The following is a 23384-nucleotide window of genomic DNA, read 5'->3' on the forward strand; positions in this document are numbered from 1 at the left end:
TCGCTAGCTTGCTGTATTCGAGGACCCGCTTCCAGTGCATATGCGATCGTGCACGGATAAAACGGGTGATCAGTAGTTGCATGACGGAGTTCCAACTTTCGGCTTTCTTATGCAGGTTGTTGATTATTTGATGCTCGTTGACTGATTTGGAGGAAATCAATCTTCGAAGTGAGTATTCTGCCTCCACTATCAGCGCGAAAAAGGACTCTTTTGGTGCTAGCAAATATCCTCGGTCAATTCTTGAGAATTCATATGGTAATGAACTGTCTGAGGATATTTGCGACCGAATCCAATTTGCATCTTCACCCGAGCTATTCCGCAGTCCCCACTTCAGTAACGCGCCTGCCATATATTTTAAAACCTTCTCGTCATCACTTGTAATGGAAATATCTTCAATGGTGGATTTTGAAGAATTCGAATATTTTGAATTCATCCGTAATTGAATTATTTTTGGGGCGGCAGTTGTTATTATTCGCTTTACTGTCATTTCAGATGGTGTAGTACGACTTCCACAGTATGCTTTGCGGAGCATTTCCGAGTACTGCACCAACATTGTCGATTTTGATCCACGTAACTACGTTGTAGATTGCTATGCTAATATCTACTGGGAGAAAGAATGATTGCACATGAGGCTGCCGCTGCCTATAGACGTTTTAGGAAGCAATTACGAATGCATTTCGAGAGCGAGATAGGCTACTCACGTCATCGAATATTCTTAGCAATTCTTCTTCGCTGAATTCCATATCAATCAACTTAATCTGATTATACTGATATCTGATACTCTATATATCCTGATCAACTTACAGCAAATCCGCATAACATCGCCCCTGACATTGTTAGTAACACTGTCATTACGCATCCTCTATTATGTCATATTTGTATTGGGTTACCCACCCACTAGGGGGAGCTATAAACCACAAGTTCACATATTAAGTCTCCATGCCAGCTACCCTACGTTGTAAATTGCTATGGTTTTATTCAGAGAATAACTAAATAAGTGAGATGTTGTACGTTTAGGAATATGATTATCGATGCGTGACTTCTAGAATATTTCGGCGATTCAAATTTTACGTCATCGACTCATCGCGCCGGACAAAGATTTGACGCGCAACAGGTCGCAGCCAGGCATAGTTCGCTCCTTCTGTATGGTAAATGCCGTAAATATATAGGAATTGTGACTGACTGAGGTAGCGGGTTGAAGGTATAGACGCAGTAGCATATAGCTTATGGGGTATTTTGAATTGCCTGTAGTATATGACGCCTAGAGCTGTTTGACTTTCTGCAAAACAGGTGTAGACAACTATAGAAAAGTTTCAGCTTTTCCAGGCTTGGTATTATTATAGAGCTAAACCGTTTTTTCCGAATTAGATTACAATTATATTGCTGGCATTTCGCTCTAATTTAGTGAAATTAGACCACTATAATTATCTAGTTGTCCAAGTCGCTTCAAACATCTGAATTACCGGTACCTATACCTATGGCATATCATAATATTTATGCTTGAATTTTCTAGGTATATAAGTCATATATAGATACATACCTGTAGAACACTGATTCGTGATTTTATAAAAGTTGGTGCAAGAATGGACATTTTCAACTTGATGTTGATTAATGGAGCAAAATTTGATATTTGAGTGCAATTATACCTCGAATCCAGTGACAAGATTATTAATCGTTGAAACCAAACGCAGCTTGTTTATGTTGGCCCAGTGAATTTGGCTAGCCAGACCATATTGATAGAATATGGTCACAGTAAGATAATATTTTGGGCTAATATACATGAACTTTCCAACATTTGATTTGATATGTCCGCTAAAACAGTTGTTATTCTGCTTTCGAATAAGACCTAAATTGCTGATTTCAATGGTAACTGTGTTTGTCAAAGGCTGTAAAGGTAATTTTTTTTCATGTTAGATGTTTGTTTGTTTGTCTGTGGTGTTCATGGTGGTGGTTCGACTACACTGGTCATTTTACACCAGGCCGGTTCTTATTATTAATCATTCCGTATCTGCCCGATTACCAGTGAACTCGGCACTTAGTGAATTCGGCCGCACAAACTCGGCACTTGGTGAATTCGGCCGTGGTAGATCTCGTAGTGGTACCGGTCACCATGATTGGTTACTGGAATGTTTGCCGGTGAACTTGGCACTTTGAGTGGTTGTCAATGTTGTACGGGGGTCAGGGCATGCGTAGATCACACAGTCACGGCGTGATTAGATCACAGATTGCGTAATCACAGGAAATAACGCGACGCTCTTCACTTGGTGAACTCGGCCCTTGGAGGAATTGGCACTAGAACACCTTCGCATTAGAAATGCATTTAATATGAATGAACAGTATCAAAAAGGAAATTTAAACGTGTCGTGGCTCGCGGTAGATCTCGTAATCTTGGGATCCTTCAACCCTGTTATCGAGACACCCTAACCCCAGAGTTGAATCGTCTCTCCAAAGGCAAAAAATAATTTATTTTGACGTGATCATGCGAAACATTTGTTGATGAGGAACACTGGCTTGTGATCGATAAACGAAGAAGCGCCGCTTGATCTTCCACAGTTTCGATCTCACATACAACGCCAAGATCCATCTTCTCAAAACTTACATTACACAGGCCCGTCACTCACGCCATCGATTCCAAGCAGACCGCGCGTGGTCGGTATATGAGCGCTGCGTTATTTCCCGCGGCTACGCAATCCGTGATCTAATCACGCCGTGACTGCGTGATCTACGGATGCCCTGACCTCCTTACAAGATTGACGAATCACTTGATAATACTATTATTAGTTTATTAATTCATATTAATAGCTGTTCATAGACTTCATTACACAATTTCCCGAGGGCCGAATTCACCAAGTGCCGAGTTCATCGGCAACCATCTGCCCACTTATAGCACGGCCCACTCCTAGGCTTTTTAAGACATGGCCATGCGGATCAGATGGCGAGGAGGAGCCTAGATAAACGGCCAACACTTCGGTAGGAATTATGGAGTCGACGTGTCAGGCTCGAACCCGCAATTCATTGGTGTTTAGCTATAATGGAGGGTACCACTACGTTACCTCGCCATACCTTGTAAAATGGGACCGTAGCATTTGGCAGTTCATGTGGCAATTGACTTTTGTGTGGAAAATTGTGTTCGTTTTAGAACTTATCCGAAACTTTTATTCCGCCATAGATTGTATATGATAAAACGAAGCCACTCACCACAAAGGAGGATTTAAAGAAGTTTGATGACATATTGAATGAAAGCAAAAGCCTTTGCAAGAGATGTGGTATGTTGAATCTGTTTTGATATTTTCAAATGCTTGCCGATAGCAGACGGTATATATAAACGTAAGATGTGGAAGCTATCAAGGTGTTATGTTTATTATTTTTAGAAATTCAGTCAGTCAAAGTGGACGATCGTATTGCTTGGATTATATTTAGGCTTATTTTAGCATCTTTGAGATGCAACTCTGAACGTGGACGGTCATGAACAGTCAACTAATTCTGTTCCTATATTGACATATCAGACATTTGCACTCGTACCGTTGGCGGCGACAATATTGGTCAGTCAGCAAAAAGCATGAAGAAGGTTGCCAGTCTGGTGAAATTATAGCAGAGTCGGAAAGAATGGGAAATACGCTTTCATCAACCTCCATTTGAACAAGATCACATATAGTAAGAGACATTCATGATATGCTGCAAATGTCACTGTGTTCTTTGTCTAGTCACCCCGTCACCCCACTCATGTAACTATTGAGGCTTCATGCCAGGGTTGTAACCAAGTCGCAAGGCTCCGAGTCGCAAGTCAATCTCACTTTTATAGTTTTGACTCGAGTCATTTTCAATTCACCACCGAGTCAAGTCCGAGTCCAAGTCAGCGAGCAGAGGTCCGAGTTATGGTATTATGACTCGAGCCAGAGTCATTGTGTTAGCTGCTCAGTTTCCAATTTAAGTCTTGTTAAACCAACTTTTTATATGTTTTTTGTGATATCGAGTGGGTCGCATTTATAGTATACGAATCTTCCTTACTTTTAGCAGTTTCTGGCCGCATTTTCAAATACCAGTATCAATAGACGAAATCCCAATAGCGATTTGCTGTACTATTCTTTGAAATAATCATGAAATGTCGGTCTTGGCCGTCTGAGTCTCAAGTCATGCGCAATGAGTCAAGTCATTTCAGTACTTTGAGAAGATGACCTGAGTCAAGTCGAGTCAACAGAAAATCCTGACTCGAGTCTTACAACCCTGCTTCATGCAATGAGCATTTACTTTGAAGATAAATAGTAATTAAATAACTGGTTGGTGGTACAAAATTTTAATACTGTGTTCAAAAGTACCTTCATGATAAACGTTATTGAAACCCGAAGAACTTTTCGCGTGCCTATGAAAGAGCTACCGGCACGATAAAGGAAGCAAAACAGAGTTGAATTCAAAACCAGATGGAGAATTAAGACGCATTAATGTCGAATTTAGAAATAACATCAATGGAGCCAGAACACAGCAACAATGCAGTGCATAACAACGGTTGCGTAAAACAGTATGACAGCGTGACACAATTCTTTAATTATTTATTATAGTGGTGCCCACCGTAAATACTATTTTATTAAAATCCGAATTTTTCGATGGCAATAACTCCGCTTCCACTTGTTTGAATCGAACCAAATTTGATAAACATCGTTTCTATACATAACCTAACACTTTCATGGGGTGAACAGAAAATTTTCAAATTTTTTCTATTTATTTTTATATATTAAATAGAAACTTTCTTTTCCTGTAGCAATGCGGCTACTGGTTGGGATTGAACCAAATTTGGTGTGTAGGCTTGAATTAGGTAACCTAACAATTTTATCAAGTAGCCAGAACGATTTGAGAAAAAAAGTCATTTTTTAAGAGCCCTAATGTCCATGTCGGAGAAACGTTTTAGGGTAGGCCTACTCACATGTCTCGCAGCGTTCTCTACATAATCGTCAATTGCGATACAAACTGTTCGCTTGTATTGGTAAAGCCATCCAGCTTCGATTTGTAAAATGTTGGGAGTCTTGATATCAAATTTTTAATTTTTGAAAGGTGCACTTTGAAAAGATTTCGGAATCTGTCAAATTATACAAAAAAATTTACCAAATTCTTTGACATATTTCATTCATTTGGGACTCGATCAACGTAAAAGAATTAGTAATTATTTTATACAATATATTGTATTTGTAGTTGAAGTATAGTAATAATTGTTATGGTTACCGCACTTGTAACGATTCACGGCCATAACTGGAATAATTAGAATGATGTAACTTTCAAATTGCCATGCATTTTGCAACAACATTGTTCTCAATTTTCAAGGTGCTGACCATTGGAGGAAGAATCACCCTTAAGCTGGGAATTCACGATCCGTAAACGCGGCCGACTGTTTCTCTCCTCAAGAGGAAGGAAGAGAAAAAGGGAGCAGAAATAGCAAGACTGTGACAAGTCGCGTCCATTCGCTTTAATGCGTATTTCTATGCGCGAAGCGCGAAGTAGTAGGTGGGAAAACTAATGGGCGTTTGGATTGCGCTTTATAAGGTTGACTCCAGCGCTGTATTTGCTAAATGTTGCGGTGAAATAGGGGTGGTGTCATTTGGTATCAATATTGACTATTAAAAGACCATTTGTTAGTGGTCATGGATTTGTTCGGCCAGTATGCAGTAATTTCTGATGGTCACTTCCCGGGCTTCTGTTCTCTAACCCCTCATGATTGTTATTCTGCTTCTAGTAAGACTGTCGATTCTAATGTTTTATCATATCATTTGTCGGAGGTTTCGCTCGCTTTTTTTACAACGTTTTGCTCTCTGCTTAGGTCAATTACTCGTTGAGTATCACTACAGCCCACGAAACTGCACTAATTCTCATTTTAATATCTTGCTGGTTATCTTGCTGTCAATTCTAATAATTTGTTAATGTCTATACCAGTGCTGCCACTCAAATGTTTTGTTCTCTGTACACAATATTGTTAGGTCTTCAGCTTTCCAGGCAGAGTATCATTCCACTTTCTAGACTTGAGTATATATCTCTCCAACTAGCTGCCAAATAACTGATTCATTTGGATTGTTGAATTGATCATTTTTGACAGAATGTGAAGAAATTTTAGTCAAGAATTCTTTTTGTGTTAGTGGCTGTTTTCAAAGATTGCTGAAGTAGTCATCGTTGATCTTGATAATCAAGTAGAAGTGGCGATTGAAGTCAGTTCTCTAGTGATATAATAATAAAAAATATAATAATAAGAACTTTAAAACTTGAGTGGAAATAGTCCAGAATCAAATCCATTTTAGTAAGTATGGGTGAAAAAAATGTAGGAGTCATTCATTACTCGCTACCTGTGCCATTTTCGTAGTACCGAATGTCTTAGCTAATAATCATCATTTTCATTTTATTTCTACAGCGTGTTGAAAAGAAAACGCCAGAGGGATTATCATCATCAGACGATGAAACCTTCTGAATACTGACTGTTCTCATAGTTGTAGCCCTACAAGTAATTTCGTTCGTTTCATTTTTTACACCGGCATTATTTACTTGCCAATTCGTTTTGAATTAAATTACCGCAAGTGTGATTAATATGTAGTAGATAATGTGGTGTGTGTGTGTGTACGCAGCCGTGATCAGGTTATGCCCGGTGGTAGAAAACAGGTTATTATATCAGGATGTTCTTTTAATGTAGGATCTACATCCTACTCACCATGTTTTAAGGCTGTAGCATCTGCATAATATTTACATTATTGAAGGACATGGAAAAGACATTGAATTGAGTCGACACAAAATCCCCCTTTCTACGACCTGCCGAGATCTAATATCTACTATATCGGGCTCGGCTTTCTACATCTTTGGTCTGTACTGTGTTTACTGGGGTATGCTGCAACACGGCCAATCTAGGTTTCAAGGATTCCTTAGTGGAAAATGGTACCTTTCAGTTGCCAGGATTCCTCAGTGGAAAATGGTACCTTTCAATTGCCAGGAGCGTATGATTTCAATCCTCGAAAAAATCATATTATACATGCATCCACTGGCGTAGCAGCATGTGCTGCCGCCCCTGGCTCTCGCTCAAAATGCCGCCCCCTAAGTAGACCGCAACTAATATCAATATAGATTCATGGCAAGAAATAGCGAACGAATGTATTATGCAAATAGAAAATCAATAGCCGTCTCAAAACTTAACTTTTCGGGCTTTGCCGATGCAAAATCAGCGATAATATCCTCAAATTCAAGATTTTGAACATAGACTCTTTCTATAGACTAGTGGTTCTCAACTGGGGGTCCGCGGACCCCTGGTGGTCCACGAAGCATTTTCAGGGGGTCTGCGAAGCCTCTGGTCATTGTAGGCTAAAGTCATTGGTAACCTAATTTACATTTTTTAATTAGGAAAAGCATGGGACAGTTTTCGCTTCGCTTCATAATTACTAAAACTTTAGGACTCACGTCATTAAAATGGTCGTCTGAGATGAAATATCCGACTGTGCAAACTCATTTTATTGTCAACTTACCATAATAGCATGCTGATGCAAACATATATTACTGTTTATAAATGTTTTGTTAAGGTTTCTGAAAAATTAAATGTTGGAGATAGCAATTTGGATTTGCAGTTGTCAGTCGCAGCAAATTTGTAAACATTCGTTAGAAATAGAAGTTCCTGAACTTTTTTCCTGGTATGTCCCAATGAAGGAATTGAAACCGCGCCGTCACGAAATCCATTTTCTTCTGTGATATAATCACTAAATACCTTCAAGATGAGATGCTAGATAGAAATGACTATATAAACATGATGACATGATATGTTCATAACAAACACACACCAAAAGCTATCGTCGGAAGCGTTACGCGTTATTATTACATTCGCCACCAATATATCTTTGTGGAAATGGACTTTCGGCACACGTTCATATGCAATCAAAGACGAGAATTTTCAAGACAATAAATACAGGTGGAAAATTCGTTTCGAAATATTAAAAGTCTACCCAATTTCGACATATAGTGTGATGTTATTTGGAATAAAATTCATTTTCTGACTGTTTATTACTAACCTAAAATCAATGTTTGCACGAGACAGTTGACGGTTGCACGATAATTGAGATAATTTTGAACGAAAACTTGCGGGGGTCCACGGGGGTATGTGGCGGTCCAAAAGTGGTCCACGAAGACAAAAAGGTTGAGAACCACTGCTATCAATAGAGCTGATAGCCGATCATCATTCATGGTAGAACGTAAATAAGACTTAATCAGTTTGAGTTTTGAAAAGCTCGCGCAGCTCTCAATTGAAACACCAATGGTCAGATGAAGTTCCAGACACGAGTATAAATATAGTGTCGAATGAAGTAGCTTTGCATTAACTAACCAACCAACCATAGCTAGGAACACGCGGCCTTGGCGGCTATTTCGGAATGGTTCCATTGTCATGTTAACATATTAATTCGTGTTTTCGGAATTAGCGTGACACTAGCTTTCGTTGAAGGCCAGTTTGATTCAATTTTAGCTCACGGGACGCCAGCTATAGGACTAGCAATTACGCTGCTTTAGCCGGCTGTGTACACTGCGTTAGCCTCATTTTGCCGCCCCCTTGGAGCCTGCCGCCCCTGGCGCAGAGCCAGAACCTCCAAGTGGCTGCTACGCCACTGCATGCAGCTTGAATGATATCATCGCCAAGGCATCATTTTAATAATATTCATGCATTTAATATAAATATATGACTCCAGAAAGTTACTTGTATATGTTTGTATGCATATTCTTATTTAATTGCTGACGCAGAGTCCAAGTCCACACTGGGACTACTTTCTCACAAGAGAGAGAGTCTTTATTTTCATCGAACCAAAATACGTAACAAACGGCAGTGATGGTGGTACAGAAAATATGCGTGCACAGTATTCGGTATTAGATAGGAATGATCGATAAGACCATGAAGGTCATCTAGTCTGATCACACCAGCATCAAACAGATACACTTGACTCAGAACAGTCTGGCTGTAAGAAATGTTTAGTTAGGAAAGGAAAATAGAAAAAAAAATTAAACAATGGTAGCAAATGATCAATGAAGCAATGTCTGGGCGAGGTAGGGCAACAGTGTTAGTGTAACGACAAGAGGTGATCAAGTAGGGCTTTTTTGAATCTATTATAAGGCAATTCACGGATATGTGATGGTAATGCATTCCAGATGATAGGTCCCGAGTAGTCGATAGATCTCTTAGTTAGGTTGCTATTGGGTTGGGGTAAGTAGACGTCTCCTTTAGACGAAGATCTCGTGTAATGGGAATGGACATGTTTAGCAGGTATGAAAAAGTCATCAAACACAGGAGGCAGACTATTGGAAAAATACTTGTGAACAACTTTTGATACTTCGAAGCGATACAGTTCATCAACTCGCAAAATTCGATGCTTACGGTAGTAAGGCGATAAATTGGTACGTAAAGGTACAGATGATATCAGCCGTATCGCACGGTTTTGCAGGGTTCGAATTCTGCACAAAAATGTTGTACATGCATTTCCCCATACTACGATTCCATACTGCAGATGCGAGTGGAAAAGAGAGAAGTAGATGGTTCGTAGTACTGATCTGGAAACCAAAGATTGGAGACGGGTCATTATTCCCACACACCGAGCTAGTTTTGATATTGTGCATTCAATATGCTGCTTCCAAGACAATTTCGAATCAATGGTGACGCCGAGATATTTTGCTGAGTCACATATTGAGATTTGTTTATGATTGATGTTCACAGTGAAATTATGACTGGCATTATTTAAAACGAGCATCTCGGTCTTATCTGCATTCAAACTTAGTTTGTTTGCTTGCAGCCATCTCGACACTTTTGGGAGTTCCCTATTCACAGATGCATGCAGATCATCGAAAGTGTTGGAGGTTATGAAGAGGTGAGTATCATCAGCAAATAGCGTTGTGCGGAATAAAGATGCATTAACAATGTCGTTAATATAAATGAGGAAAAAAGTCGGTCCAAGGACTGAGCCTTGTGGCACTCCACAAGTTATATCTCTGGTAGTCGTTCTTAATGTCCCCAGTTTAACAAATTGTTTGCGGTTTGCCAGGTAGCTTTCAAGTAGAGTTGCTGCAATACCCCTGATTCCATAGTGTTCTAGCTTGTATCTTAAGATTCTGTGGTTAACTGTGTCGAAAGCTTTGCGGAGATCGATAAAAATGCTGCAGCCACTTTTTTTTTGCTTGATGGTTTTGTAATAGTCCGTTACAATTGATAGTATTGCATGGTTGGTGTTGTGGTTGGATCTGAATCCATGCTGAGTCGGAGACAGTACTGCATTCAATTCAAAAAAGTTCTTAAGTCGGCAGTCAATCAGTTTCTCAAAAACCGTGGCAAGATTTGGCAAAACAGATATTGGTCGGTAGTTAGAAATTAGCTTTTTACAGCCTTTCTTAAACACTGGCATTACTCTGGCAGTTTTCAGTGCATCTGGGAAAATGCCTAGACGTATCGACTCATTAAAGAAAATGCATATAACATCACCAATAATATTAAAGACTAGCTTCAGAAAGTGAGTTGGGATGAGATCGGGTCCTACTGCTTTGTTACTTTTCATTTCAGATAATACGATCGCAACTTCTCCTTTACTTGTCGGCTCAAGAAAAATGGATTTCTGAGGGCCAGGACTCAGGTACGAGAGAAAGTCATCGGAGGAGTTTGGTATTGAAGCTGCAAGATCCGGACCAATGTTGCAAAAATACTGATTGAACTTTTCTGCTACTGCAAGCTGGTCTTTGATGACGCTGCCATTCTCGAGTAGCTGGATGTCATCAGTACTCTTGGGAGCATTACCTTTAGTTAGGTTGATAATTTCTCCAATGGTTTTCCATGTGTTCTTGGGATCTTTGGAGCACTCTTCGAATCTTTTTTGGAAGTATGCTTTTTTGGCATTTTCTTTCATATGCGTCACTTGGTTTGCATATTTTTTGTACACTTTTTTGCCTTCGATGGTGCCTTGCAGATAGTAGTGCTTATGCATCCAATCCCTTGTTTTGATCGCAACTAGTATGTCATGACCAATCCAGGGTTTCGATTTCAAGCGCCTTACATTGCGGTTGACTTTCCTAATTGGGAAAGATGTGTCGAGGGCTGCCCGCAGTTCCTCAATAAATTTTTCAAAATGGCAGTTGTAGTTGTCAGTTGTGAGTGGAGGAATTTTGTAGTTGTTGAAGGTATTGCTGACAATTTCAATATACTCCTCTATACCGCGTGGGTTTAAGGGCGTTCTAGATTCAAATTCTTTAGCACAATGTGGCAGGGCCAATTTCATGTGACAGATGATGGGATAGTGATCAGTCATACTGTGTTGGAGCACAAAAGGGGACAGGTGATATTGATGAGTGTTGCTGTAGTTATCACATTGTTGAACGTCATCAGGATATATTTCGTTATGATCATGAACTGCTGGAAGACTCATAGTAGCTAAAGATTGTGCCGTAGCACAAGCGCCGCTGTATAGTGCTGATTGAAAGAGTATCGTATTTGGTTGTATTAAGATTTAAAGTAATCTAGGCTATAATCTAGGCTATATACCCATCCAAGAAACAAAATGACAAAGCCCGGAACAAACGAAGAAGCCATCTTGCTGAGACTGGAAAAGATGGAGAGTAAACTGGATAATACGCTCGCTGAAGTCAAAGTGTTAAAGGAAGAAAACAAGGAACTGCGCAACATCATCTCAGAACTGCAGACTACAGCTGAAGATATCAAAAAGTCTGGTTCTGCCGTAGAAGAACTGCGAAAAGAGATAGAATCTTGCAAGACTGGTATGGAATTCATGAATGCAGAATTTGAGGACACCAAAAAAAATCTAGAACGCGCCTCACAAGAATCCATGCTCAACGAACACGACAAATTTGAGTCAACTATGAGATTCCTGAACAAAAAAATATCTGACCTAGAACGCACCAACGACAACCTGGAGCTGGAGCAGCAATCTCGAAACAACAACCTGGAATTTCATGGTGTTCCCCACTCTGAAAAAGAAAATCTGCCTGAAACTATCATGAAAATAGCTAACGCCTTGAAAGCTGAGATTACTGCGCCACAGATTGTGCAGTGTTATAGAGTGCGCTTCAGAAATAAGGACAAAACAGGACCCGTTATAGCCAAATTCTCTTCAGAGCAACCAAAAAAAGAATTCCTCAAAGTGAAAAAGGCCAAAAGGGATATCAAGGACTTTGGTGTAGAAGGAATGAAACAACTCTTCCTAAACGAAAATTTAACAAATTACAGAAGAGATGTTTTCTTTGAAGCGCGAGCTGCGAAACAAAAAAAAAGCTTCAAATACCTCTGGACTGCAAATGGAAATATCTACATGAAAAAGAATGATGGTGCACCCAGAATCCACATTGAGTCAAAGGATGACCTCGATAAACTCAATTAGAAACTGCTATACTGCTCTCTCACTGCAAACGCAACCCACACTAAAAAATGGCTCAAAACTTTTTCAACGTGAGCAACTGCAGATCTATCAATTCAACGAATAGTAGTGATATCCCATCATCTCAAGGAATTTTACTTGCACACTTAAACACAAGATCCCTCCAAGCTCATCTAGATGAAATTCCCCCCCTGTTTGAAATGTTCAATTGCTCACCAACCATCATCGGAATCTCTGAGACCAAGTTGAAAGAACATCCAACGACTAATGTTAACCTGACAGGTTTCAACTTTTTACACTCGCCATCTAAAACGAACGCTGGAGGTGTTGGACTATACATCAACGAAGGTCTGAGATATGACATGATTCCCGACGTAAAATTTGAAACCGAAGGCGTAGAATATATATTTGTCAGAGTACATGTACAAAAAGCTCTCACAGTGGCAGTCATCTACAAACACCCAGGAACAAAGCAAGAGACTTTTCTTGACGAATTCTCAAATATTCTGGAAACGCTAACGGCAGCTAACGAACAAATATTTATTATGGGAGACATAAATATTGATTTGCTGAAGACCACCAACTTTAACACAAGGTACCGTGAAATGCTTGATTCTTATGGAATAGCTCAGATAATTACTGAACCCACAAGAATAACTGATCAATCCAAAACTCTACTAGATCACTTCTACTGCAACACTCATCAATATCACCTGTCCCCTTTTGTGCTCCAACACAGTATGACTGATCACTATCCCATCATCTGTCACATGAAATTGGCCGTGCCACATTGTGCTAAAGAATTTGAATCTAGAACGCCCTTAAACCCACGCGGTATAGAGGAGTATATTGAAATTGTCAGCAATACCTTCAACAATTACAAAATTCCTCCACTCACAACTGACAACTACAACTGCCATTTTGAAAAATTTATTGAGGAACTGCGGGCAGCCCTCGACACATCTTTCCCAATTAGGAAAGTCAACCGCAATGCAAGGCGCTTGAAATCGAAACCCTGGATTGGTTATGACATACTGGTTGCGATCAAAACAAGGGATTGGATGCATAAGCACTACTATCTGCAAGGCACCATCGAAGGCAAAAAAGTGTACAAAAAATATGCAAACCAAGTGACGCATATGAAAGAAAATGCCAAAAAAGCATACTTCCAAAAAAGATTCGAAGAGTGCTCCAAAGATCCCAAGAACACATGGAAAACCATTGGAGAAATTATCAACCTAACTAAAGGTAATGCTCCCAAGAGTACTGATGACATCCAGCTACTCGAGAATGGCAGCGTTATCAAAGACCAGCTTGCAGTAGCAGAAAAGTTCAATCAGTATTTTTGCAACATTGGTCCGGATCTTGCAGCTTCAATACCAAACTCCTCCGATGACTTTCTCTCGTACTTGAGTCCTGGCCCTCAGAAATCCATTTTTCTTGAGCCGACAAGCAAAGGAGAAGTTGCGATCGTATTATCTGAAATGAAAAGTAACAAAGCAGTAGGACCCGATCTCATCCCAACTCACTTTCTGAAGCTAGTCTTTAATATTATTGGTGATGTTATATGCATTTTCTTTAATGAGTCGATACGTCTAGGCATTTTCCCAGATGCACTGAAAACTGCCAGAGTAATGCCAGTGTTTAAGAAAGGCTGTAAAAAGCTAATTTCTAACTACCGACCAATATCTGTTTTGCCAAATCTTGCCACGGTTTTTGAGAAACTGATTGACTGCCGACTTAAGAACTTTTTTGAATTGAATGCAGTACTGTCTCCGACTCAGCATGGATTCAGATCCAACCACAACACCAACCATGCAATACTATCAATTGTAACGGACTATTACAAAACCATCAAGCAAAAAGAAAGTGGCTGCAGCATTTTTATCGATCTCCGCAAAGCTTTCGACACTGTTAACCACAAAATCTTAAGATACAAGCTAGAACACTATGGGATCAGGGGTATTGCAGCAACTCTACTTGAAAGCTACCTGGCAAACCGCAAACAATTTGTTAAACTGGGGACATTAAGAACGACTACCAGAGATATAACTTGTGGAGTGCCACAAGGCTCAGTCCTTGGACCGACTTTTTTCCTCATTTATATTAACGACATTGCTAATGCATCTTTATTCCGCACAACGCTATTTGCTGATGATACTCACCTCTTCATAACCTCCAACACTGTCGATGATTTGCATGCATCTGTGAATAGGGAACTCCCAAAAGTGTCGAGATGGCTGCAAGCAAACAAACTAAGTTTGAATGCAGATAAGACCGAGATGCTCGTTTTAAATAATGCCAGTCATAATTTCACTGTGAACATCAATCATAAACAAATCTCAATATGTGAGTCAGCAAAATATCTCGGCGTCTCCATTGATTCCAAATTGTCTTGGAAGCAGCATATTGAATGCACAATATCAAAACTAGCTCGGTGTGTGGGAATAATGACCCGTCTCCAATCTTTGGTTTCCAGATCAGTACTACGAACCATCTACTTCTCTCTTTTCCACTCGCATCTGCAATATGGAATCGTAGTTTGGGGAAATGCATGTACAACATTTTTGTGCAGAATTCGAACCCTGCAAAACCGTGCGATACGGCTGATTTCATCTGTACCTTTACGTACCAATTTATCGCCTTACTACCGTAAGCATCGAATTTTGCGAGTTGATGAACTGTATCGCTTCGAAGTATCAAAAGTTGTTCACAAATATTTTTCCAATAGTCTCCCTCCTGTGTTTGATGACTTTTTCATACCTGCTAAACATGTCCATTCCCATTACACGAGATCTTCGTCTAAAGGAAACGTCTACTTACCCCAACCCAATAGCAACCTAACTAAGAGATCTATCGACTACTCGGGACCTATCATCTGGAATGCATTGCCATCACATACCCGTGAATTGCCTTATAATAGATTCAAAAAAGCCCTACTTGATCACCTCTTGTCGTTACACTAACACTATTGCCCTACCTCGCCCAGACATTGCTTCATTGATCATTTGCTACCATTTTTTAATTTTTTTCTATTTTCCTTTCCTAACTAAACACTTTTTTACAGCCAGACTGTTCTGAGTCAAGTGTACCTGTTTGATGCTGGTGTGATCAGACTAGATGACCTTCACGGTCTTATCGATCATTCCTATCTAATACCAAATACTGTGTACGCATATTTTCTGTACCACCATCACTGCCGTTTGTTATGTATTTTGGTTCGATGAAAAATAAAGACTCTCTCTCTCTCTCTCTACTGTGGTAGCATGAAAGTCAGTCATGCAACAAAGTGCGCAAAGAGGGATTTGACTTTGTTGACTGCCACAACAACAACTTTGATGATTCTTGAGATTGTAGGCCTATGCCCTATTGTGACATTCGTCAGCGATGGCTTTAAAAACTACATGTCAAGGTGGGGAGCAAGTGCATTTCTACGACTGATATTGAAACAATACCTTCAATTTTGTGAATTTCAGACACAGCTACGCGAGAATACCATACTGAGGAGAGCTCACGTCTAATCATAATATCTTTTATCAGTTCTCATATCATATATCGTTAGACTGGCAAGTAATGGCATACTTGATGTGTTTTAGCAAATAAATGTGATAACATGGCTGACCTTTAAGTATTGTGTACTCTTGAATGGTAGTGGGATAGTTGATTTATATTTTCTTGGACTCTTGACAAGCATTCTAGACTGCTACCAGTCATAATTCAAGGTGTCAGCTGTCTGTATTTGATTATGAATTTGTAGACTTCGTTCTATTGGCCTGTAATCAAATCTTACATCTGGTTACAACTACTACCCGGAAGTACCCGCATCAAAAGTTACAGTTATCTGAGAATATCCCAAAAAATCTGCCGTAATATCCGAATCCTATATCCGACTGCCCAAAATTGTCTAATATTCCTCTTACCCAACCTTATTCTTATGGGCCGTCTTCCTCAACCCTAATATTGGGAAACACTTACCCCAACCGTAACCCTAACCCAGCTTCAAACCCTTATATTCGTCATTTATTGGTGCCATAGAGGAACGACTGTTATGATACAGCAGATATCTGAGTGATACAGATGATGCTTGAGTGATACCTGACTATTTCGAATCCAAGACATAGTCTGCTTATTATGCAGAGATACCTGGGTGATACAGCGGATACCCGAGAATGTCCACAGGGCCTATTTTCTGTAGCGCCATCATTGCCATCTGTTTAGGTATTTAGTTCGGATGAAATGATGAAGACTCTTTCTCTCTCTAATAACATACACCAATTGAGTCTCCTCACATCCCAACAAAGCGACGGAAATGTCAAGCTCAAATGACTAATTATTGTTTATTTCACACCAATTCTACACATTACATAACATGAAAATGCACTACAAGAAGAAAATACAGTCGCCGATAATCCAGCCCCTTCACGCCAAGCCTAAGGTGAAAGTACTTGGAAGTCATTCATCAAACTCTGGGTTGTGGGTATTATCAGTGTTGTCTCACATAGGGTTACAATACGTGTCCTCAGGGAGGGCGCCTGAATATCTGGTTAAATATATGTTAAAAATGTACTGAAATATAACGGATAAAGTGGGTGAATCAGGAGTCGAATCGACCTGATGACCTTTTTTTTTAGACGACCAACTTCAAACTAGAAATAAATTTACCAATTTTTTCGGCTATTTCTCCCGTATTGTAAGTACCGTACATAAATTTTTACGAAAGTGTCCTCTTTTCAGATTCCCAAAATATGGTAACCGTATTTCGTATCAATCACAAGATGTACACAAGTTATAGAATGTCAAGCAGTGAATCATAATAATTCTGTAATAAGTGAATAATCAATCCTATTCCTGTTGAGATGAACCCGAATACTTTCGGCTGACACTCGTCAGGGGTGATCGTCAGCAACTAGTACAGAATTGGAAAGAATAAATATACTATTCAATTGTATCTTGAAATTCTGTACCTCCAAGAAGCTCTTTGAATCACATTTATTCGGTTATCAGAAATTCCGATTATTATACATTTAGAAATTGTCTCTTTATCGGTTAACTTCAGTAGGCCATATGGTGGTCATTGAGAATTACACAGTCGCATTTCAATAAAAAAAAAACGGTCACTGAGGGGTACAAGCCGATGATATTTTGGTTTGGTTCATGTAGAATCACCAAGGTCGCAGAAAATGCAAACAACTGACCATCGATATGGACGCATTAATAATTATTCGTTTCAAGTACAGCGACCGTCATTCTACAACAGGATAACATCAGGGTTTTTGAAGAGGATTATCGATGAAATAATTTAGCAATGGAAGTTTTAAACCTGGTTGGATTAATATTCACTTTTTCTGCTGACGTCAACTGGACTAAAGACGAAGAAAGTAATCACAAGATGATGACGGAACATATAAGATACTACATAATTGATATTACATTCGGATTCATACATTAGATACATTTTTGTTCAACAAAAGTTTTTTTCTAGTTATTCATTTTTTTAAATTGTTTCTGTTTATATCATATTTCACCATCCAAAATGTAAACACACTATATACAGTATACACGATACATTTAGGATTGATTATATCTTTTTTCATTTTTCTATGTTTTGTATTTTTTTGTATTTTTATCATATACAATTATTTAAAGCTATAAAACCACTTGATCACTAACACACATTGACATTTCCGTATATATATACATGTAACTACTTTCTACAATCACCGTGAAAGTTTGCAGGAAATGTGATTCGGCCTTGAGATAGTATTGATTAGAGTTGGACAACGATTGCTGATTTGACAAATAAATTCAAGAACAATTATTCTTTGACATGCTCCTACCTGGTGATTTAGAAAGAGAACATTGGTTGCTACAACGAAATCATCATAGAAGATAAAAGGTAACTGTTTTGAAATGAAGCTATTCCATTGTAACTTGCGTATCAATCATGATAAAAGCAAATAATCCAACATAATGACGGCTTCAAGTCTACTCTAGTGGAAGAACTTTTCTGTTCAAATCCATTAAATCAGTGATTACCGCCTTAAAATATCCACCTGTTGAAAAAGCGAGAATCGAAATGATATTTGCGGATATGAATCTTGTTTTTGTTGCGTTTTTAAACCTGCGCAACTTTTTCCGGTTACTCAACTGTGAAATTCACGATATAAATCGCATCATTACATTGTAACGCGTCAATTGTATCAATCGAATGCGAAATCGTCAGCTTGAATTCTGAAATGAAACTGTTAGCTCTTGTACATGATTAATGTTGTTGCATCTGCTCCCTTTTGTAATCCTCACTGAAAAACAAGTACCTCTGATTAAATCAATACCTTATCCTAGTTAATCAAACAAGTTTGCCTACTATTCGGATGATCAGACGGAGATGCACCGTTCCATCGTTTACGTCATTACAGCGTATAAAATAGAATTAGACTTTTGGAAACGACCCAGGCTCACAGTCGGATGTATTGTAGGGATTTAATCTACAAATGGACTACGGATTTCTATTTTTGCAAGAGGATTCTCGAGCATCTTCGGCTCACAATCCAATATAGGGCGACACATGAATTCAGTACACGCCTTTCTTGAAAATAAACTTGCAGGCAACACATCGTATATCAGGGAGCGGCATCGACCGGGCCGCTGTACTCCCTAGTGGACTTTGTTGACATTTTACATTTCCATCACATAAATTACAGTGCAGTTAACAATTTCGAGTGTCAATGACACTTGGAAAGATAGCTCAACTCTTTGTTTGATAGAAAGTGTTTTTTATTGCCACTAGGATCATCTGTATGAGTGGAAAGGTCATGAAACACAGGGTCGTGGATTTCTGCATTAAGGTAACCTTAAATGGGTGACGACATGCGTACTGCTATCACACTTGGTTAATTGGCTAATTCTAGTCATCTAATTTAACTAAATAGAGTGAAATGCCGGTAATCTAATTCGAATCCGATTTGTGAAATAATCCGTTGCTATCATTTTGAATCTGATCTAATTTTTCGTTTTCCTGTAAACGCTACTAAGAGAACAGTATAGTACGAAACGTGTCCAAGGTTGCTGTACTAACATTTTCTATTCTCATGCTCATGAGCAGGAACCATGATTTGATATAACAGGACATGATGAAATGTCAAAGTTATCAAGAATGCAGTCATTCTAATTCTTATCTAATTTGGAAAAGAGCTGTGTAGCTATCATTTCAATTTAATTCAATTTGGAAATAACTGTATAACTCTAATTCTGATTTTACTACAATTTGAAAAAGCTGAAAACGTTATAGTTGTCCAAATCTGACTGTTATTGCTGGCTCAATTTTTGACAACACGTTGATCCATACGATACGTACAGAGAATTTGTAAGTTGTCACTTGCGATTACCTATAAAAGTAAGACACAACCCATCAAAATAATCATATTTTAAATTCCCATACTTGAGTAATTTTCAACCTTCATTTACAATACTTGTTCTTGTACCCAAGAAAAAAATGGACGGGATCACTCCAACTTCTGCACGAGTCGAATCAATGACTATTTCGATCGATTATACAAATGATGCGACCACATATTCCGACCATCAACTCTATTTTTTACTTCGAGCAGCTAAAAAATACGGACGGATTACTTTTATACTCGTGCCGTGTTAATAATGCGAGCATCTCGTCAAATGTCAGTTTTTATAATCCAATATTTTTCGCAAGAAACTGAGATCTATGTCGGTTGAATGCAGCAAGTAATTATGCATTGTAGTGACGCATGATTGCCGAAGATCAACTTTAGTGTCATATATCGGCAGAGGTTGTCGGTAACCAAGTACTTCTACTTTTGCCAATTATAAAAGTAATTTTGCTCAATTTCACTACTTACTGGGATGCATGACATTTTCTATTATATTCTTGCAGAATAAACAATGCTTGTTTTCAACGACGCTTCATTTGATGCACCGTGTGACATCGTTATGACGTCACTATACGACACCACAATAATATTTAATCGATATAAATTTGTTTTTTCACTGTGCATGAGAATGAATCGAGCATGGAATGGAAGGATAAATCTCAACTCTCATTTCTAGAACGGTCAGACTTCGCAGCATCGACTCACCTCTGAAAAAATGCGTCGTCGAGTCGCTGCCAGGCATCTATTTTTCGAAACACTGAAATGAGAAAGGATTTAGAGAATATATAATACTTGTTATTAAATGATATCTACGCTGGTCGAAATCAAAATCCTGATACTGATTAGAATTTCAAATCCAAATCCAAAATTAATTTTGTTTGGGGTCAGTAACGAACTACTTCTACTTTATCAGGGTACTCAAGTAGTGTTGCCTACTTGCACCGCTTCATCAAGTCGTTACAATTTTAAAATACTTCCATTTCTACTTGTTCCGACAGTTGTTCGACAAAACTACTTACTTCATAAAATTTGGATTTTGAAAAGTAGCAAGTAGTTCTGGGATGATTTTTCGTCATTTTTGTTCGGTCAAAGTGTCATAGGAGTCGTGTGAAACAGCCGCGGTAACTGAATATCTATTTAACAATATTTCGCTCACTTGACGTGTATTTAGTCATTTTGCATTAGTTGGATGATATATCAAGATTGCATTGTGGAAAGTAAATATCTTCTGTTAACTGCTAAAAGTAAGCGACCCTTCAACTACATCTACTTTAGAAACGACTCCCTTTGAACACACCTAGATCATTCAGGAACTCGCGTTGGCAACTTTCAGAACCAATGGGTGTCAGCATGATCACCAGATGTCGCCAAAGATCCATATAGCTCACTGTATTTTCTCCTATGGTTACGGAAATATTCGAGTCCCCAATTTTTTTTGACTCATTGCCCCCTCATTAAGCACTATCTTTATCACGATCCCAAAAGCTAGGGTGTTATCAGCTGCGAAGTACTTCTACTTTTTCCTAGTACTGAACTGGCTTATAGTGACTGGTGTACTTACTCAAGAAGTTTTAATTGAATACTATCTCTACATCAGTTTTTTTTTAATGCTGGACAACTGAATTTTGCATTCTTGATATTGTCAACTGAAAAGTAGTTTTTCGACGCGCTTCAATGACGTCTTACTTCATAATTGACAAGACTTCATAAACAAGTTCACGATCAGCGACGTATGTGAAATCATGCGTAAAACAATTACACTGCTATCCACTACTACCGAGCGTTATCAGGTAACCGCGGTAACGACGCTACGTCACACCATAGCATGTCATAACCACAAGATTTCAAGTCGCGTCAGTAACCCATCAGGCATGTTACGTGAAATGAGCATTTCATGAAAAATGATCGCTAAACTTATATGTATATATACGTAATATAACAACTATACCTAATAATATACCTAACCAAACCATGACTCACAATATAAAACTTCCAACTCCGTATCGATATCATTCGCAATCTTCTGGGCTTTCTTCAATTTGTCTCCTTTCAACATAGCATCTTCACTGTAGTATATCAATGTTACTTTCTTCAAATTAGAGTTGTTGACGAGAGACGAAACGTCATCGACTGAAGCACACCATAAGGCGAATATGCATCTGATGCATTCGATCTGCGACGGGAGAATATTACTATTAATATTGTATATTATAATGATGCTTCTTGCTATTTCAAGCCTTTTCACCAGGGGCTATGATTTGTTACATGGTACTTTAGATCAGGGGTGGCCAACCTTTCTGCTGTTCACGACCACATTGCGATTACTCATGTCGCCCACGGCCGCATTCCAGGACCGAGTCGTGATGAACTAACTGGATGCCGAATATCCATGTTAAACTACCCGTGTCCATTTCCGGTGAACTCCGGACTAAACATTTATAGATATCGGGACACTAATTTCCGGAAGCAATTGTGGTCGCACGAGCCGTGAAATTTATTTCAGATTCGGGAATGATTTTTGTCAATAATATTACGGTAGTAGCTTCACATATTACTGCCAAACATTTAATTTTTCCTTTCTCAGCCCATGTGATCAGATTCACCGGTTGAGTTCATGGGGGTGAGGGTTTCCGAAAATCTTGGGCAAATCATAATTGATGATTTATCTTCTGGTGGGCCGATTGTTAGTAGTCACTTTGTTGCATCCTAGCTGTTGTTATTCCACCTCCCATGAGGATTGTCAGTATATAGTGGAAATATATTGAAATCGCCCAATAGTACCAGAATCAATTTTCTTTCGTGAGGAGCACACGATTCCAAGTTGGTATTTGTATATGGGGCCCTTCATTTTCATATGCTGTTCACATCTGTACTGCGGGGTACAGATTGCAAAGGGCGCTCCTTTTTTAAAATCACGCAAAATAAATTTCCAAATTGATTACTTTCGGGCAACCAATCAAAAAATAATAATTGAATTACGTGTCGAAGGCCGCACAAATTCCATTATACGGCCTCAGGTAGGCTATCCCTGCTTTAGATAAACTTATTGATAAGAATTACGAAATCCACAACTGCGGTGGATATCTAGGACAAGAAAACCATGTTAATTCATGTGAAGGGGATTCGAGCTGAACGGCAGAATTCAATAATAAACGTGCGTTGGTGGAACATGTACGTTGAATCTATGCAAATAACACCGAATCATATTTATTACCTTCTTCTGCTTACAAGCTTCAACAATATTTCGGAATTTATCTTCTATCCTAAAGTAGAACATTGCATGGATACTGCAAAAAGCGGAAATTTCTCTGGCACGGTTCAAATGTCTGTTGTAATCCTCGACGGAAGACTGGCCATTCACAGCAATTTCCAGGACCTCCATCTTAAATGCGGAAGACATAAGTTGTTAAATCTTGAAACAACTTTTGGTAATTTGATTAAAGACAGTTATTCCCGGAAGTTAAGATAGACGCCTAACGAATTAACAATTCTGATACTCGATATATAATGATAGGAAAATATAAATGCGTTTAAAACATTCTTATGATCGAATGAGGAATCGTACTTGATACTTTTTCCGGGAAGTTTCAATAAACGACCAATCGATATCTTGTTC

The 23384-nt window shown here is 38.9% G+C and overlaps 3 protein-coding genes and 3 long non-coding RNA genes across 8 annotated transcripts in view; 3 read left to right on the forward strand and 3 right to left on the reverse strand.

Moving 5' to 3' along the window:
- Positions 1–23384, reverse strand: part of LOC145436426 (protein NLRC5-like) — a 233178-nt gene that overhangs the window by 140534 nt on the left and 69260 nt on the right. The gene's annotated exons all lie outside the window — the stretch shown is intronic.
- LOC145449548 (uncharacterized) lies at positions 2820–6848 on the forward strand. The gene is made up of 4 exons (XR_013918285.1): positions 2820–3266; positions 3507–3654; positions 5314–5493; positions 6389–6848. It is a non-coding gene; the product is annotated as an uncharacterized LOC145449548 (long non-coding RNA).
- On the forward strand, positions 8927–11108 carry LOC145449560 (uncharacterized). The gene is made up of 2 exons (XR_013918289.1): positions 8927–9857; positions 10544–11108. It is a non-coding gene; the product is annotated as an uncharacterized LOC145449560 (long non-coding RNA).
- Positions 11468–12521, forward strand: LOC145449555 (uncharacterized). Its single transcript, XM_080327945.1, has one exon. It carries the CDS (start codon positions 11532–11534, stop codon positions 12366–12368), a length of 837 nt encoding a protein of 278 aa, XP_080184071.1. The 5' UTR covers positions 11468–11531; the 3' UTR covers positions 12369–12521.
- Positions 13280–15273, reverse strand: LOC145449570 (uncharacterized). Of its 2 annotated transcripts, XR_013918291.1 has the most exons (3): positions 14821–15273; positions 14531–14650; positions 13280–13844 (listed from the first exon to the last, which is right to left on the reverse strand). It is a non-coding gene; the product is annotated as an uncharacterized LOC145449570 (long non-coding RNA). The 2 variants fall into 2 exon arrangements; XR_013918290.1 differs by having other exon boundaries at positions 14531–15272.
- LOC145436402 (uncharacterized) overlaps positions 18614–23384 on the reverse strand; it is a 493503-nt gene continuing 488732 nt past the window's right edge. The window contains exons 12-13 of one of the 2 annotated variants that reach the window (XM_080313759.1): positions 20474–20525; positions 18614–18664 (exon numbers count right to left, since the gene is read on the reverse strand). In XM_080313759.1, coding sequence (XP_080169885.1) covers positions 18628–18664; positions 20474–20525 — 89 coding nt within the window. In that variant the 3' untranslated portion in view covers positions 18614–18627. The remainder of the gene's footprint in view (positions 18665–20473; positions 20526–23384) is intronic. The other variant, XM_080313751.1, reaches the window with a different exon arrangement.

The sequence above is a fragment of the Botryllus schlosseri genome, chromosome 1 (genome assembly GCF_051294905.1).
Source record: "Botryllus schlosseri isolate E-star chromosome 1, Bs_hap1, whole genome shotgun sequence".
Classification (NCBI taxonomy): Eukaryota; Metazoa; Chordata; class Ascidiacea; order Stolidobranchia; family Styelidae; genus Botryllus; species Botryllus schlosseri.